This window comes from Bacillus rossius, chromosome 1 (assembly GCF_032445375.1).
Source record: "Bacillus rossius redtenbacheri isolate Brsri chromosome 1, Brsri_v3, whole genome shotgun sequence".
Taxonomy (NCBI): Eukaryota; Metazoa; Arthropoda; class Insecta; order Phasmatodea; family Bacillidae; genus Bacillus; species Bacillus rossius.
The window spans coordinates 52,391,307-52,409,490 of NC_086330.1; the positions used below are offsets into that span (position 1 = coordinate 52,391,307).

Genomic DNA, 18,184 nt, shown 5'->3' on the forward strand with positions numbered 1-18,184 from the left:
CATGTTTCTACCTCATTTGATAATGACAACTTCCTCCGTTGCTTCGAAGGAGAAATGAATCTGAAAAGCTGATAACTAATTTCCTTTCAAATTCTTACTTGCAGAATTTTTCTACAGTAATACACCATAAACATTTAATGCTTTGAATAGACACATGGTTGCAAGTTCTCAAGCCAGCCATTAAACCGTTATAAAACATGTTAATTCAATCCTGTGATGCAAGCCATTCGGTACACTATGACAAAATATCATTACAACATGCCTGAAGGAACCCACATATTTCGTACTTAATATTGAAAGTATTTTATACTGAAGTGTTACCTAGCGTAAAACACCTTGCAGGTATCCTTTAAAAAAAGAACTTTTTTAAATGAGGTATCCTTTAAAATAGCATACCGTACTTTGTAATGAGATTAAATCATACTGTACCAATTTAGCAGTCAGTTGAAAATGTACTTTGTTTATTCATAAATTTAACCAGTTTTCACTAAATATGACACTTATTTGTTGAATGATACTTCACCATAACACTTCATTATAACTGATTCATGATGCACTTTAACAATATAATAATTTGTAATAAGCATTTCTAACTACTGGTAACAATAAAAATAAATCAACAAGTATATGTGCATTTATAAAACTTTCCAATTTTGCAATGTAAATATTAGTTACTAAAAACTGTTGCAATATAAAAAAAAGGAAACATTTTATCCCCATACATTTTGATTGTTCTAACTCCATGCTAAATAATTTACATTCATTGAATTTAATATATTAAAAGATTACATTTTTGTAATCTGAGTTGAAAAATGACAGTGGACCCAAACGTGCTGTATTTAAGACCTTTCACCATATTAGTTTTGTTTATGGTGAGGCCTATCAGCATAGAGGACAACAGCTCCCAAAGGTATGTAATCTGAGTTGAAACAAGGGGATGCATTCTACAGGTGGGTGAGAGATTTGGAATAGAAGAGGGAGGTGCCATTAAAGTGCAAAAGAGTGTTGTACAATACCCATAGTCACTTACGGAGCAGAGACTTGGACAGTTGACAAGATAGATTGTGGGAAGATCAGAGCAATAGGAATGAAGTTTATGAGGAGTATGTTGTCAGTTGCGAGGTGAGACATTTCAGGAATGAGATGGTGGAAGCAAGAGCAGGAGTACAGGACTTGACTAACATAATTAAAAAAGCGAGAATGAGTTTGTATGGCTGTGTCCAGAAAATGATGGCGTTGAAGTACACAGGAAGAAGACCCCCAAGGAAGACCAAGGAGGAGGTGGGGAGAGCAGATAGGTAAAGGAGTGCAGGAGAGAGGAGAAGTATGGAATAAAGTGAAGAATGAGGACTAGTGGAAGGACAGAGGAAGATGGAGGCATTTTACTTGGCTGACTCGGCTACAGGCTGGAAACAGTTGATGATGATGAATCTGAGTTGAGTTTTGATTAAATATGCTGATTAATTTAATGATTTTTTGTTTTATTAAGGTGTTTTATGGTGTATTATCTTGCATTTTGGTTTTATATGGTGCATTGACTTGCTGTTTGGTGTTATTTTGGTTTTATTAATTTATTGCTGTGGTGTAACAGAGTTTGGGCTTTGCACTTGGCTACCAGGCTAATAAAGGTTTATCTGGAATAATAAATACAGCATGCTGCATCATTGGATAATAGAAACTAAAATATATTGAATATGTGGATGACTGGATTTTAAATGAAAATAAATTAATGATGAATGGTTTTCTTGACATCAGGAAAGCCAAAGTGGCATAAATTGCTATAAATGTATTCAAAGTATGTGAATCTGGAGTGGTTTGCTGTTGATGATTGTGGTATGGAGGTTTGGTGTCTAGGAATCTGGACCAGGTCCATTTGTTGCAAACCTTTGAGCACCCTAATAATTCTCATGCCTTTATTATTTATAAAATATGTGGTGTATGGATAATTAAGTAGAATGCTGGAAAAGATCATGTTCATTGTTATGCAAAGTAATATTTTGGTAAAATTTAATGGCATCTTGTAACAATTTTTGTTTTTTTTTGTCCTCTTTCTGAAAAAGTACATTTTTATAAAACTACAATAAAACCCTCTTATGAAAATTCCACTTAAAAATGTTTCCTGCTTAATAAGTTTAGAAAGTGAAGCACTTGACCTATAACTACATTCAATTTCACCCTTTTAATAGGTCTAAATTACTTGGTACCTTGAGAAACTTCACTTCTTAACAGGCTTTATTGTAATAATAATTCTTCTCATTTTGTACGTGGGATAAGTGTGGAAGTCTAAAACATAAAAAAAAAATAAGATGTACTAGAAAGGTAGTCATCTGAAATGGGTTAGTACAGGTACAGTTTGTGTTAAAATGTGTGGACCACGTGGATGCAGACTGTGTGATAATACTAATATTTTGCCATGAATCCTCCCCGCAGGCTGTGGATACGACTCCAAGTACGACAGAGGCGTGCGGGAGCTGTTATGGCGCAGAGACGGCTCAGATAAAGTAATTCAGTGTGGCAATAGTTGTTACAGTAGGTTAAACGAAACCAGTAGTTGGAGCAAGTCGTAAAGTCAAAGGTCTTTTTCTATCATTCTACGGTTCTGCACATTCTGTGATCCGGCACCAATTGAGCTGTTTGCGTTAGGATATTTTCAGCTGGAGTCCAGCTGTTGACCACATTACAGCACTGAGAGCATTTGATAGTTCGCTCTCTGTTTTTATTTCATACAGTGTTTCCTGTTTTACAGCCGTTTACATTCCATAACTATTTTTTTCAAGAATACCAATGCCCCTCTGTATTTTGTCTTTTTATAGTTAGCGACAAGATTATATGGTGAATTGCAGTAAAACCGAAATAACAACGAAAAGCTGGTCATTACAACATACAATACCTAAATGCAAGATAATTCACTCCATAAAGCACCAAAATACAACCAAAATCATGAAATTAATCAGTCTTTATAACCAAAAATTATCTCCAATCGCAAAAACCTAATCTTTTAAATAGTAAATTCAATTAATGTGATTTGTTTGGCAGGAAGTTTGTACCAAAATGTATGTACTGAAAAGATTGAAAAATTTTTTTAATCTTGCAACTGCTATTAGTTACTCAGTTTTAATTATGACGTTGGTGCATTTTCCAAACACACAAATACTTGCCAATTTATTTTTATTGTTTCAAATAGTTAAAATGATTATTAAAAATTATATTGTAAAAGTGCAATATACAATAGTCAAAGTCATTTAAGTGTCATTTATTTAATAATATGCTACAGTTACAATAAACAGAATTCATAAAAAATAAAAACAATAACATCAAAATCTTCTGTTTTTAAAAACAAAATTAGCCTAAAAATAAAACCATATAATCTTGTCCCTATTTATAGAGCAGGATATTAGAACTTGTTATAAATACCATTGTACTGTATATTAATTTTTCTTTGGTATTCGCACTGAAACTATATTAAAATGTGATAATCTGGCAAAACTGCTAATCTGGCTTGGCCGTGGACCTGAATGTACTGTATTTAAGACCTTTCACTGTATTAGTTTTGGTTATGGTGGGGCCTAACAGCATCGAGCCATCAGCACCCGAAGGTAAGTTGTAATCTGAATTAATATGACAATTAGTGAATTCACTACAAACCAGTAGGCCCGTGCTAATACTAGTTTTTTTGATGCAAAATGAATATCAAATTGAATGTTTAAAGTATTTGTTAAGTCAAATCAAATTGTGAATATTGTTTGTAATCTTTGAACTGATTGATTAATCGATTGGGCTATATATATAAAATTCAAAAAATTATAAAATAACTATGCATAATATTAATATTGAGCAGTCATAAAAGTAAATGGAGTGCCACCTTTTGATTTTTTTTAAGTAACCAACTTTATTCAAGCCAAACATACGCAACACACAAAAAAAACTAAATATTTTCATAAAGGAATCTTAGGCGTCAAGTGTTTTAAAGATTTGCAACCAATGCGTAGCTTCATATCAGTTGCAAAGCTTTGCACCACAACCAAAGCTACATATAAAACGAATGGCAGATTTCCTGGCAAAGTCAAATTGAATATTAAAAAGAGCTTTGATTAATTGCCTTAGTTGAAACTTTGCACATGCCTAAATACCAGTGCATGTCGGATATTTGCTCCCTAGAAAACCGTTAAAGCTTGATTTTGCTTTGGTATTACTGATGTGATCATCCTATGTCACATGTGTAGAACTCTACGCATAGTACATATTAACAAAAACAACTGTAACAGGATGGCCAGTAATATTCTATTTTCCAAACCAAATTAAAAGAATTTAATTTTTGAGCAAGGTGGCACAATAGCAAAAGGTTTTTAGTTAGGATCCTGAACCATTTTTCCTGGTTTCGATATTCCACAGTGTCTCAAAATCATCACAGGCGAATACTGGTTTGGATCCATGTTGTAGACTGTGACCTTTCACTTGCATGATTTCAGCCTGTACCTAATGACAGTTCCTTTTTATTTATTTATTCATTTGTACATTCCTTTGGGCCTTTGATTACAGTAGGTACCATAAGGTTATGGAACAAGCCATTTGTACAGTAGTTACAGTTTAATATCCAAAAGCATACTAATATCAAAGTGAGACACTGAGTAACTGACACACCATTTGCAACAAAATAAAATGTACGTACATACCTTTAAAATATAACAAGATAATTATTTACATTTAGTTTGTACAGATTTAAACATTTATTTTTAGAATACACAAAACTGTTATAAACTTATTTATTTTTAACTATAATAGAATGTATACAGGTGGAATAAAAACAAATATGAAATACTAATTACTATTTACTTACATACTATAGACCAGGGGTCGGCAAGTAGTTTTAGGTGGGGTCTGGATACTGTGGGAAAATTTTAACGAGGTCCAGAAAAAAAACTGGTAATAATTAAGTGCTACCTATTTATTGTATGGTTTCAAATAAAATTCTGAATTATAAAACACAAGACCTAAAATTAATGTGAGAAACTGTACCGACGGTCTTGAGCCAGTTTTTTATAGTTTAGTTCTCGAGAAGAACAGCAAATTCGAAGTGTGTCTTCTAAGTGGGCGTCCGTTAATCTTGAATGATATTTGTTTTTCAAAATATTAATCTTTGAGAAAGATGATTCACATACGTATGTTGAGCCAAACATAGTGGCCAAATTGATAGCTAGTTTTTTGCAATTTTCATATTTTTCTGGGACATGTTTGGCCCAAAATTCTTCAGTGGATACAGTTTTATATATTTGCAAAGACACATCTTCTTGCATATCAATTATTTACATTTGAAGTGATGGCTTTGACAAATTAAACAACTTGGCAGCCACATCTGTCCATTCTGCCACTACATCAATTTCAAATGGCGATTTAAGAAACGGAGATAGCTTGCCCATCTCTGCAGTCTTGGAATCTTGTAGCAAATTCGTTCCTAAGATCGGCCAAAAATTTTACAAACACTGCAATGTCTTCTTCAGAGTTCTCCTTTTTATATTCATTCAAGAATTGTCGGAAAATGAATAAATTCTTGTTTTGCAATATCTTTTTCAAAGATATCCAGCTTACAACGTAAAGCAGACATGCTTTGTATCAGATCACATATTAATTTTCCATTTTCTTGTAACTCTGTGTTGAGCGCATTTAAATATTTCAAAATTTCTTTTAGAAAAGCCACAACCAGCATATTGCGCTTATTTGTTACGAACTCAAAGTGCTTCCTGGCTCCCTGCATATCTAAGTTTTGCAAGAAGGTGGTTACTTGTTCTTTTATTAGCCAGAAATGTTCAATAACTTGACCTTTACTTAGCCAACAAACATTGTTTTGTTGCAGTAAGTCAGAATACGCTGAATCACATTCAGAAAGTAACTCCTTGAAATGTCGGTGCTGAAGAGCAGAATGAGATCTCATAAAATTAATTAACTTGACCAATCTGTCCATCACTTCTTTCAGTGTAGCACTAAGTTTTCCACAAAAGGCTGCATGGTAAATTATGCACTGATACGATATTAGACCTGAATTTTTAGCCCTGATTCTCTTTATACACCTTTTTCTTTGCCAATCATTGCTGGGGCTCCGTCAGTTGAACGCGACACCATGTTATCGTAACTGATGTTAGATTTAGTAATAAATTCATCAATGACCTTGAATAAATCTTCTCCTCGAGTGTTACCTTTCAACGGCAATATTGCTAGCAACTCTTCCCTAAAAATTTGACACTCAATGTCAAGAAATCTGACGAAAATAGACATTTGTTCATCATCAACAATGTCACATGATTCATCAAGTGCTATGGCGTAGCAAGATGCCTTTTGCAGAAGTTTGAGAAGAGTGTTTTTAATATCAGCAGCTAAAATTTCAGTTCTTCGTGTCTTACTTCTCGCTGACAATGGAATACTTTGAACTGCAGTGAAATCTTTTTTTCTTCATAAAATGCTGTGACTACTGCCAACATAAATTCCTTCACTATCTTAGAATCTGAAAATGGTTTCTGGTGTTTATTAAGCGTCCAGCACACACGTAACGCTGCTCCTGTGGATTTTTCTTGCTCACTCATGCAACGAACTAGTAATTTTGTGCTTTTATTGTAAGAACTGGGATATGTCTGAAGATTTTATATACCAGCCTCACTGCCAAGAGGAAAGTTTTATTGCATATAAGGTACACTGTAACGGCTTGAGGCCTATCAGGCAGCGTAAAACAATATTGTTCAGTCCTTTCTGCCAGAAACCTATTTTCACTGTCCACTTTTCGCTTTTTAGGATCCATATTAACATAGGTACAAAAAGATTTTTTACTAAACAAACAAAAACGCGACAAATCACAAAACAAATGAACGATTGCTCCGCGGTTTGCGCTGCGACTGACCGACTGGCAGTCTGCTTTCCCCCGCTCACACGCCCGCACCCCTGATTTCAATACTAGCTCGCACTTGTTTCAACAAAACAAAACAGTCGCAAGCACGCCGCAGTAAGGTAAGTACGCAGGGCGCTGTGTAATGCTTCCGCACATATTTCCATAAAAAATGTACATAGTTCAATCTATGGATGTTTCGTGTGCATAACAAAGATTTAAAAATATTTAAATTACATCAGTTATAACTAATTCGCACAAACACATACACACAGGCTAGATAGGAAAATAATCAAACCATATCAGTTGTAGGTACACTTGTAAAACAGGTTAACTAGGCAACTTAAAATAGAATAAGTATTAAGTTAGATTCTATGTGGCTTAAAAATATTATTTCAATTAATAAAGGTATAAGTATACCTTATTTACGTATTAATTTATACTACTTGGTATACAATAATTACAATATTTGGCGGTCCGAGGTTCGACCTTTCGCGGTTCGCCTGTTGCTGACCGTTGCTATAGACTCTATATAGAATGTTTGCAAACAATGAGGCATAAATTTAATTGGTGGCTGGGAATTTCAAAACAAGCAATTTTTGCTACTGAAAATGTCCCAAAAAGCAATCCTGGTGCAAATAGCAGCGCACAAATTTGTATTTCTTGTGCAAAAGGCGGCACTCTAATGGCTGAGAGGACGCTCAATTGCAGCAGCGTACTTACTAAAAAACACTGCACTGATTGTCCAAAGCTAAACATATAAATGTAACACAGTCAACTATTCACAGTATTGTACAACAAACTGCTGTACTCTCAACATCTGTGCCTTGCTCGTCTGCTTACCGTGGAGCACATGAACATGATACGTCATGGCTCTGTGATTGCACATCCTCTAAGCCACTGGGATTGTGCCCTAGTTGGGTGCAAAATTCAAATTTTGGTGCTACTGTTTGTGTCTGAAACTTTGCAAGGTTGCGTTTCTGAACCTATGTTAATTTTAAAAAATTGGTTGTCTGTAAAGTCGGTTTACGGACGATAGTTTAACGTGACAACGTCATAACAAAACATTGATGAAATGATTGCATACTTTTATGAATAAAATTGAATCATTTTTATTGAATTATCACTATTTTGTATGGATACAAAGAAGGAGTGAAATGAAATCTACAATTTAATTGATAAATTTACTTTTATTTGCACTCATTAATTCAAATATGTTTATTACTTTAACGAAGAGATTATTTTAACTATAACTTTTATACATGTTTGATATTTAACTTCTTCCAATCTGTGTTATTCTGTTAAGGATAGGACGATGATAGGAAAAGTAGGAAACGAATGGGAGTGTTTTAATTTGATGTGAAGGAAAATGGCTTACCCAACACCAAGATGCAGTCAAAAATAATATATTTGCGCCACGGACTCTGTAGCAATGCTAGGAGGAACGGGTTAGCAAAGAGCAATGAAAATGTTACATTGAAATGCATGAAAACAGAATTACGCCACGGACTCTGTCGCAATGCTAGGAGGTTCAGGTTAGCAAAGAGCAATATAAAATGAGTGTAATGGGACACAGCAAAATGGGACTATGTGTGTAACGGGACACTTTTTCGTGCGTGCAGCAGGCGTTCATAGATTTATTAGACGTCACGTCAAAAAGAATTGCTTGTTTTTGACATTTCCTGCTACCCATTAAATTTATGCTCAATTATTCACGATCACCCTGTATCTACTTCATGTATACTACTAGCTGTTAACTTTAACTAAAGCACCGGTCAAGTATTAGTCGTATTCATGCACCAAGGGTTCCGTACCACCACACTATGCAATGCTTAGCTAGAGTCAGACTCACACTTGGCCAAATTTTATTATTTGTTGTTATACTGTAAAGTTTGGACTATAATCACACTAAGTTTGACTTTTGTTGCATGTATTACCATTTTTACGGTACAGCTAAAACAAAACAAGTTGAAAATAATTCATTAATTTAGCTTAATCCAAAAAACAAACAGAGTCAATTGTTAAATAAAGATATAACACAAACCTATCCGAAAAGAAAATATTAAAATCCTAGAAAGGTAGCCCAGCGCTATAAATTGACATGCAAAGGAACCTCAGTTTGACTCATGATTTAAAGTAACTGCATGTTTTAAGGATTGTCAGTGTCATCTAGTTTTGTCTGTGTGTGTATGTCTCCATGTGTGTGCTGTGTGTTTGGGCGTGCACGTGAGGGCGGGTGGGTGTGTGCGAACGTGGGGACATATGCACACGCATATGTGTTTGTGAGACTTGCTGGCCTATGTTGGTACAGAGTTTAGTGATAATACTATCCTACAGGAATCTTCTTTTTTCCCTGGATGAAATTATTTAGTTTGTTAAAACAGGTTAGAATCAACCTCTACCATAAATGTAAGGCAGTCACATTTTAATGTGCCAAGTGATAGCCCGTTTAAAATTCAAGGCAATGCCATCTATTGACGATGTTCTAAACCAAATTGCTATTAGCGCCATTAGTTCGCTAGTTTGTATGTCTATGACCTATGATTTTCTGTTATAAAAATGAATTTAGCCCTTTTTCACTCCATTAGGGATATAATTTTGTAGTAATTGTAGCTTATGTGTTAATCCAGTTATGAGCTAGTAATATCATTCAGATCCATTCTGTGGTTCAGGTGTAATTGAGTAACAAACATAATCACTCATAAAAACTTTCATATTTATAATATTAGTGTGATATACAGATTGTTCTGAATTGTTATTTTTTTTTAAGGTGCTGCAACACGTGTGAGGCTGTGAAGGAAGCCTACAGGCGTAAGAAGTGGGCCATCTCAGACCTCTCCAACATAAAGCAGTGTAGCGACGACAGTTCTTCAGAGAAGATGAGCAAAGCCTTCAAGGAAGCCTGCCAGATTTACGGCACCATGGAAGTGAACAGGGTGCGTTTGAAGCTTGGTCCGTGATGGCTAATGCAGTAACGTAATTATTAAGCTCATTAGTACAGATGAGTGGTGGCCAGTTTTAGTCTTTTCGAAGGGCAGATATAATTTTTGAAACTTATCCAAGGGCCAGACACACATTAATTAATATTAAATTTCAGTCAACATTTCTTTAATATCATATAATTCTGTATAATAACTAGTATATATAGGATGTAACATGTGATGAAGAAGAAGAAAAAAAGAACGCTCTTGCAAATAGTATTTACAACAAAAAAAAAATTGGTTGTCTGTAGTCGGTTTACGGACGATAGTTTAACGTGACAACGTCATAACAAAACATTGATGAAATGATTGATCCAGAAGAAAATAAAATATCATATTCGGCCTGAGACTGAGCCGTTATTCGGCCTGAGACTGAGCCGTAATAGGTTTTTGCAACCAAACCATTTAGGCATTCAAAATATTATATTCTTTGAGGAAGAAATTTTTTTTTAAATTTTTCTATCTTTTGTATGATAAAATCTACCTCTGCATACTTTTATGAATAAAATTGAATCATCACTATTTTGTATGGATTCAAAGAAGGAGTGAAATGAAATGTACAATTTAATTAATAAATTTACTTTTATTTGCATTCATTAATTCAAATATATTTATTACTTTTGTAGTGTCGCACGCGCCGTATTTATTTTTACAAGTACAAAAATGAAAGTATTGCAGCGGCCGGGATCCGATCCGTCAACCTTTGGATTGGTAGTCAGCGATGCTAACCGCACGGCCACGAGACCATATTGGAAACAATTGTTTCAGATGTTATATTTATTTATAAAAATTTTGTTTTGTGTTGTGGAAGTTTTAAAAACGTATGTAGTTCGCCATGTTTATTTCTTATAGTGGTAGGTGGGAAATTAATAACCACACCGATTTTGCTGAAAATCGGTGGACAATCATCAAATTACATAATATTAATAATTCAAACGACAAAAATATGATTGAAAAGTCAAATCGATGGTTGTTCCAATCGAGTGGAAGAGAGATGCCACGCATGGCTACAATGAGCATAACAGGACACATCCGTAGTGGGACATCCGTAGTGGGACAATGTGCGTTACGGGACACTTTTTCATGTGTGCAGCCGGCGTTCATCGATTTATTAGACGTCACGTCTAAATAAATAAATAAACTTTAAAAATCATAAAAGAGTTCCTAAGAAACAATGTATAGATTACAAAACTATAAATAACTTTTTTAAATTTTTCTGCGAATATAATTGGTCTTAATAACAGTGTGTGCCGACACCGTCTTCTACATTAATGCAATTGGTTGGAAGATTCTTTAAGGGGCAGATCCAGCCACTGGCTGCCAGTTGGCCATCACTGGTATAGACTAAATAAAATGAATCAATGCGTCTGAGCTTTCCACCTTGTTAAGTTTGCTTGAATGCACTCAAAGATCTTTAATTTCTGCCTTAATTTTCTGGGTGTTTTATTGTCTCGTTAAATCAATATTGAAAGCTATTATAATGAAAATTCAAAACCAACAGTAATTATGACTTGTTTTGGATACCACCTGCTAATCTGCTGCCGCCTGCTAATCTGGTATGACCGTGGACCCAAGTGTCCTGAATTAAAGACTTTCACTGTATGTATGTTTGTCTGTGCGAAACATTGGTAAATACAGCACACCCTGCTGCTGTTTCAGGTTGGGGGCAGTTTCCACATTGCTCCAGGTCAGAGCTTCTCAATTAATCATGTTCATGGTGAGTCTCTTACATAATTATCTACTTCGTGATTTATTTTTTAATTTATACTTATGTTATGTGTCTCGTCTACGAGGTAATTGGAGACGGACATACACCATGCTAATAAAGGAATTGGCCAGTGTCTATAGCAAAAAAATCATCTCGGCATTTGCCTAATGTGACAAATTTAATGTTTTATTTTTCATAGAGTTTAATTTTATTAATATATGATTGTACATGGAATTTTTTAATTTTTGAGTTTTAATTTCATTCCTGCTTGAAAAGGTTTCCTATGAGCAACCAGTTCACCATCCTAGGCATCGCTAGCTCTTTTTCTCCAGCACCAGTTAGATATTCCATGCAGTACTTAATGCCAGTATCACTAGGGCATTAAAATTTTTGTAGTTGTTTGAATAAGAAACTGAAAAATCAAATAGGCCTACCTATATTTTTTTCATTGGCCAGTTCATAACACATTACCCATGATTCCTGCAGTAAACAATTCAAGCTGTATGATAAGCTAAAAGTTTAAATGAATTTAATAAGTACTGTGGTAAGTTTGGAATGTACAACAGTAAATAGTACGTATATGTTGTAAATATCTCCCTTCTCTATTATGAGCCACTACTCACTTACCAAAAAATTGATCAGAGCATGTCCTTGTGTATTGAAGACTTTATATAGACAAACTCATTTAACAGATTGAACTCACAATAATCTTCTTTTAGTTGATTGACATTTCTTTCTCCAACTTCAAAACTGCCAGAAATCTGAAGAAAAACTTCATTTTTGTCTGTAATGTTTCTATTTGAACCACATACTGCACACAATACATACAACTAGTGATGTCTTTGTGAACTGCCAAATGGATGAGACTTGTGCATTCACATATGATGCTGTCCTTCCTTGTTGCTTAAGCAGTCAGTGCAGACAGAAATTTAGTCTTGGCTTATAACTCATACGACCTTAAAGTTAAATTTATACTATGCACTGTGTTGATTTCCTGAGCTTCTTCCATCAGAACAAAAGTGTACCAAAAGGTGAAAAAGCAAACACTAGTATGCAATAAAGAACTAGACATCACATATGGTATAAGTTTCTTAGCTTGTAGTTACACTCTTGTACTTAATTTTATTTAAGGTACATCTTTCAATTTTTGTTCCAGCATGTGACATTTTGGCTGAAAATTTTTATTATCATTACAAAGAGATAGTCAATAGTTCAAACAGTTAAAAATAATATACTTATTAAAACAAATGTTAAAATATACCTAATAATGTAACAAGTAGTTTGAAATTTGTTTACACTCAGCACTTGCACAAGAAAGTTGGTGGAAATTAGAAGAGTCCCAATATCACATTTTGTTAGTACAGTAAAACTTTGATTAACTGTCAGTTTCTAAAAATCTAAAACAAATTGTGTACCAACAAACAGATATCCTTAAAACTGTCCATGGATTACTTTTACACCCTACTGTGTAAAGCTGGAAGTCACTAATTGTTAGTGCACCGCAAACCCATTACAATTGTGTTTACATACAATACTGGTCTGTCATGACATGATTACTTTTACACCCTACTGTGTAAAGCTGGAAGTCACTAATCGTTAGTGCACAACAAACCCATCACAATTTTGTTTACATACAATACTGGTCTGTCATGACTGAGTAGCCCATATCTTCAAACGATTGTTATTTCATAGTGCTCTGATTAACTTTTTCAGCATAACGTTTAAATAGTGCTACTCTTATGTACGTAGCTTTAAGCTGTGTGCATTCAGAGATTATTGTTATTTGTCTGTTCAGTTAACCATCCCAGCCCTGGTCCGGACGGTGATGGTTAATGAAAGTTTTAGTATATGCAATTCCTTGTATACTAGTTGTTGGCATACTCAGTGGCCATTCTCATTTCCAGTCGAGGTAACAATAAACTTTGCACACTCTCGTTTATGAAATATGCTCAGGTACTAGGCTTAAGATCTCTGAAGATTTCATGTATGCGAAGAAACATTTATTTGGAACCCAGATGCTGTCCAGCAATACATCACTTACTTGTGATATTTATTGAATGTGTGTGCATTTATCAGTACTCTTCATTTGTTTGGTGTTGTTTAGTGCACGATGTCCAGCCATTCTCATCATCTTCCTTCAACACTTCACATCATATCCGGCACCTGTCATTCGGCAGGAACATTGCAGGGGTCACCGACCCCATGGATGGCACAGAGAGCATCGCTTCTGAAGGTAACAAACTTTAACAACACACTAATGATATGTTTCAACCTTTCAAGGCATGTTGCGTACTTTTCTCTCGGTAAACCACTCTGGGATTTAGACTAGGGCTGTGCGGTTCTGGTTTTTGTTGCTCAGTTTCGGTTTCAGTTCAAATAAAGAAACCTGTGTGCTACAATAAATATATATATGAAATAGGTGAAAACAATTCAAAAACACAGAAAAAAAGGAGTATATACTCTTTGCAGTAGCGTAACACTTTTCTTCATTTAAGTATTTTTAAGCTAACTTCAAACCTTGAAATAACATGCTGTAATCAAAATCCTGATGACAAATGTACATTTTGATTTTCTGGTTCAGCATTTTTACCACTTATTTATATATCTTTCTTACAATTTTATGTTATTTATTCTTTATAATCTACAGTTTTAACATACTTTGTTTTATAATGAAATATTTTTTGCTTGCATGCTTTGTTTAAGTTGAAGTTGGCCTTTAACGTATGAACAGTCAGAAATCTTAACATTGCAAGGGAAAGAAACAGCACAACCAATATATGACAGGAACTGTAAAATGCCATATTGATTTGAACTGTGTTTGTGCCATAGCATTTCACTCTCCCCCCCCCCCCCCTTCCGTAATTTATTGAATTTTTCTTTGTTAAAGCAGAGATCACACAGGAAAATATTTGCAGCAGCCATTCATTATAAACTTCAGGAATACTGTTTTAATATATCATGCTTTAATGAAGGCAAAATTTAACTCAACAAAATTATGGCCTAAAAATTGATAGAACTAAGATGGCATCTTTTGGTTCTGTCTCTCCCAAAATTTGTTGTGACACATAAAAGAGACTCCGTGAAATACATTTTTCATACGTATTACATTGAAATAATTTATTTGTTTACCTTTCCCACAGAATATACGTTTTGTTAACGTGAAATAAGAAGTTACAGAAACTTACAAAAAATACCTGACCTGAAACCAAAGATTTGAAAAGTTAGTTTAAGGTCTGGTATTATAAAGGAACCAAACTGAACCAAAAAATGAGGAATCGTACAGGCCTATAGCTGTGTAGACTAGTCTTCATAAAAATAAATATACCTTTATCTTTTCTTTAACTATATTTGCATGCTAGTATGATTATATTCAAAGTACATGATGTAAATGGAGTCACCTCTAGCTTTAAATATTGGTGCAAACATTTGTGTGAGCAAAGATAATACATAGTTGATAAGTTTGGTTTTTACTGTTTTATAATGTTAATAATTTACCGTGCCAATTTCTCAAGTAGCGGGTCTTGAAATTCTTTGTTAATGGAGGCTTGGGTGTAGTGTCTTTGATCCACAGTTAACAAGTAGAGTGATTGAACACTTGGTTTGTCATTTATAATCTTGTCTCATCCCCCGAAGGATGAAATGATAGCACATAGCAGAGAGAAGGGATAGCTCATGGCATTGAAACACACAATACACCCTTATCTCACTCCTTTACCTACATTGTCAACTGAAGCATAGAAGATAGTCTACCTTAACTTTGTTGTGAAGAGGAGGAAGGGGTCCCATGCCTTGGGAACCACACTTTAACTGTGACATCTTTTACATATACAATCTAACTTGAGAAAATTGCTTACTCTTTTTTCATCAGTCAACATATTTCACAAAACTGAATTTTTTTACTCAACATAATGCATAGTTTTAAATCATTTAGTACCTTAAAGTGAAAACTAAGCAACAATTATAGAACCTACTAAGGTTTTCATAAAGTAATGTTGACAACTATGAAGTAACCTTTGCAAAAAAATTGTACTTACTAGTAATGAAATTTGCTGTCTACTAGAGCAGAGCACACTTGTGCAATGACTCACCACTCAGACAGTGCTGCTCTAATCACGCACTCAGGCCAGGTTTTTAAACCACTCAAGAAACGCAGTGATACAAGCAATACAAGAGGCAAAAACTTAAATAGGTAATAACTTTTCAGATATTATGCAGAATGCAAAAATGCAGTGCTTCAAAAACTTACAAAGATACAGACATCATGTATAGAAGGTTAAAGTTTTAATTTTTATCACACACATTTCACGTAATAGTTTTACTTTTTTTATTGTGTTTTGACATTAATTTCCAACAGGAATATGAATGTCTTTAATCTCGGGTTGGGTGTCACTTCGGCTGAGGATTTGACATCGCTTAAAACTCGTAAACTATGAAAGCTACAATGTTTAAGTAAATATATCTTAGTAGAGCAGACTTTGCTCGTGGTCGTTACGTATGACTCACCTGGTTAACATTTGGTGGGGAGCATCAAATTGAAGTTAGTCTGAGCTTTAACTCAGAAAATAATAGACCAATTTTCGTGATTTCAACTTTAAGTTGCTCATGAGTGGGAACCGAGTTGTGCTAGTTGAGTGAATTAACTATTGAGTTACTAACTTTAGTTTTAGAGCCATTAATCTAAGTTACACCAAGTTGCATTTGCTGCCTACCACTGTAATTCAGAAAAAGGTTTGGTTTAACCAGAAATCTAATAATTTGATTGGTCTCTGTCCTGATAAGTTGGAATCATTGTAAGTGCAATGTGCTAGAAATTAATTGGTGAGTTAATTATTATGTACATTCACTGAGTCTTGCAAATAGCATAGTTCACTGCCAATGAATTAGATCATGTGTCAGGCCAGGGTATAAATAAATACCCTCTTTTATAGCATAATCGTCGCACCTGTATATTAGGGCGTCAAAATTTGAATAAAAAAAAACCTCTTGCGTAAACGTCGCATGATGTTTTTGGTCCCGCTATTAGATTCTGAGCGCTTTGTGTGGGAATTTTTTCCGTATAAAAAAATGTATTTTAAAGTATAAATCTAATATTTATTCGGACATTACCACTTACTTATTTAATTAACGGAAATACGAAGCTGTCTGATGTGTAAATTTTCTTTTAAAGACTTTTTAAACGTTATGTCTTTAATCTGTACGTCTGCATCACCGTGGTGTGTCGCTTATAAAAATGTAGCCAGTGCAAGTTGGCATCATTCGCGTTTGGTTATGTTGCTTGTATAGAGTGCGCACACGTAGTTGAATATTGATATTCCGCCGATTGCATGCAACACGCGCTCTCTGTTAAGTGCCGAGTTAACTACATTTGATGACCCGCACTCTTTTGTGGTAACTGTATACTACGACAATAGTTACGCGTTAGTTCACGTCACAGATTCAAGTTTGTTCGCGTTCGGGTCACAGATTTTGTTTTTCTATTTAAAGTTGAAGAAAGGTTTTTGTTGCATCACTTATTAATTTAAATTGTTTGGCGTGCTCTTTATACTTATATTTTTTAAATAAACGTACTTTTCATGAATGGGTTTTGTTTTTATGAATAATTTAACAAAAAAAAATTTTTCTTCGCATCAATGTCGCACCTCTACTTTTCAAACTTGATTTTAATATAAAATGTGTGACGATTATGTGATAAACACAGTAGTGACTTTAAAGAGTCACAACAATACTAACCATACTCTACAGCATTGGCATGAAATGTCTCTTAGTTGGAAGTCACAATGTGTACAAGTACGTATTATAAAATTTTGTATTCAAATTGAGTATTTTTTATATTAGATTCATTTGAAATAAATATATATTTAATATGTTGCCCCAAGTTAAGGTCAAGCTCACTGTGAAAACCCTATGAAAATTCATCTAGTAGTTTTGGAGATTAGTTTGTTCAAACAGACAAACAAAGTTTTTAAAGGTAGTCTTATTGTATTGTTACACTCCTTAAATCATCCACAATCAGTTTTTGTCAAATATTTTCAATGTACAGACATGACAGTTCTACAGTTTTATCATATAGATAAGGTAGCTTAAGAAAAAGGCTACCAATATCCCTAAACTTTTGTTCTAGATTTTACTGCCAATAAATAAAAAAAAATGAAATAATATTTTGAAAGCTGTCTTAAAAACTGTCTATAAAGGAAAAACGAGCTAATTAATAAGTTTTGCAAAACATTGTGAATTATAGGTAATTAAAATAATACATTTTGGTAAAATAATGCATCTTTTTGACGAATAAACACTACTCATTTAGAGTTTTCAAACCTTTATGCAAGGCATGCACCAAGGTTTTATCTTCACTCTTGTCAAAAAGAAAAATTACATTTTATTCATGAAATTTTGAGACTGTTTGCTTGTAGGCACCTACTGGGAATATCAGGATTGTCTTCATGATCACACTTACATACTACTTGTATTACGTCCATTGTAACCAGTTACAAGCACATAATCAGACTGATATTACGGAGCTTATGGATTAATACATTTTCTATCTGAAGCAACAAACCACCAATGCAGCGTCGCGTTTACTTACGGAGAAAAAAACTGCAGCCACTCAGCCAGTTTTGATGTTAA

The 18,184-nt window shown here is 34.2% G+C and overlaps 1 protein-coding gene across 1 annotated transcript in view; it reads left to right on the forward strand.

Moving 5' to 3' along the window:
• LOC134535999 (endoplasmic reticulum-Golgi intermediate compartment protein 3) overlaps positions 1 to 18,184 on the forward strand; it is a 57,250-nt gene that overhangs the window by 21,086 nt on the left and 17,980 nt on the right. The window contains exons 5-8 of the mRNA XM_063375490.1: positions 2,431 to 2,501; positions 9,642 to 9,807; positions 11,512 to 11,569; positions 13,665 to 13,793. Coding sequence (XP_063231560.1) covers positions 2,431 to 2,501; positions 9,642 to 9,807; positions 11,512 to 11,569; positions 13,665 to 13,793 — 424 coding nt within the window. The remainder of the gene's footprint in view (positions 1 to 2,430; positions 2,502 to 9,641; positions 9,808 to 11,511; positions 11,570 to 13,664; positions 13,794 to 18,184) is intronic.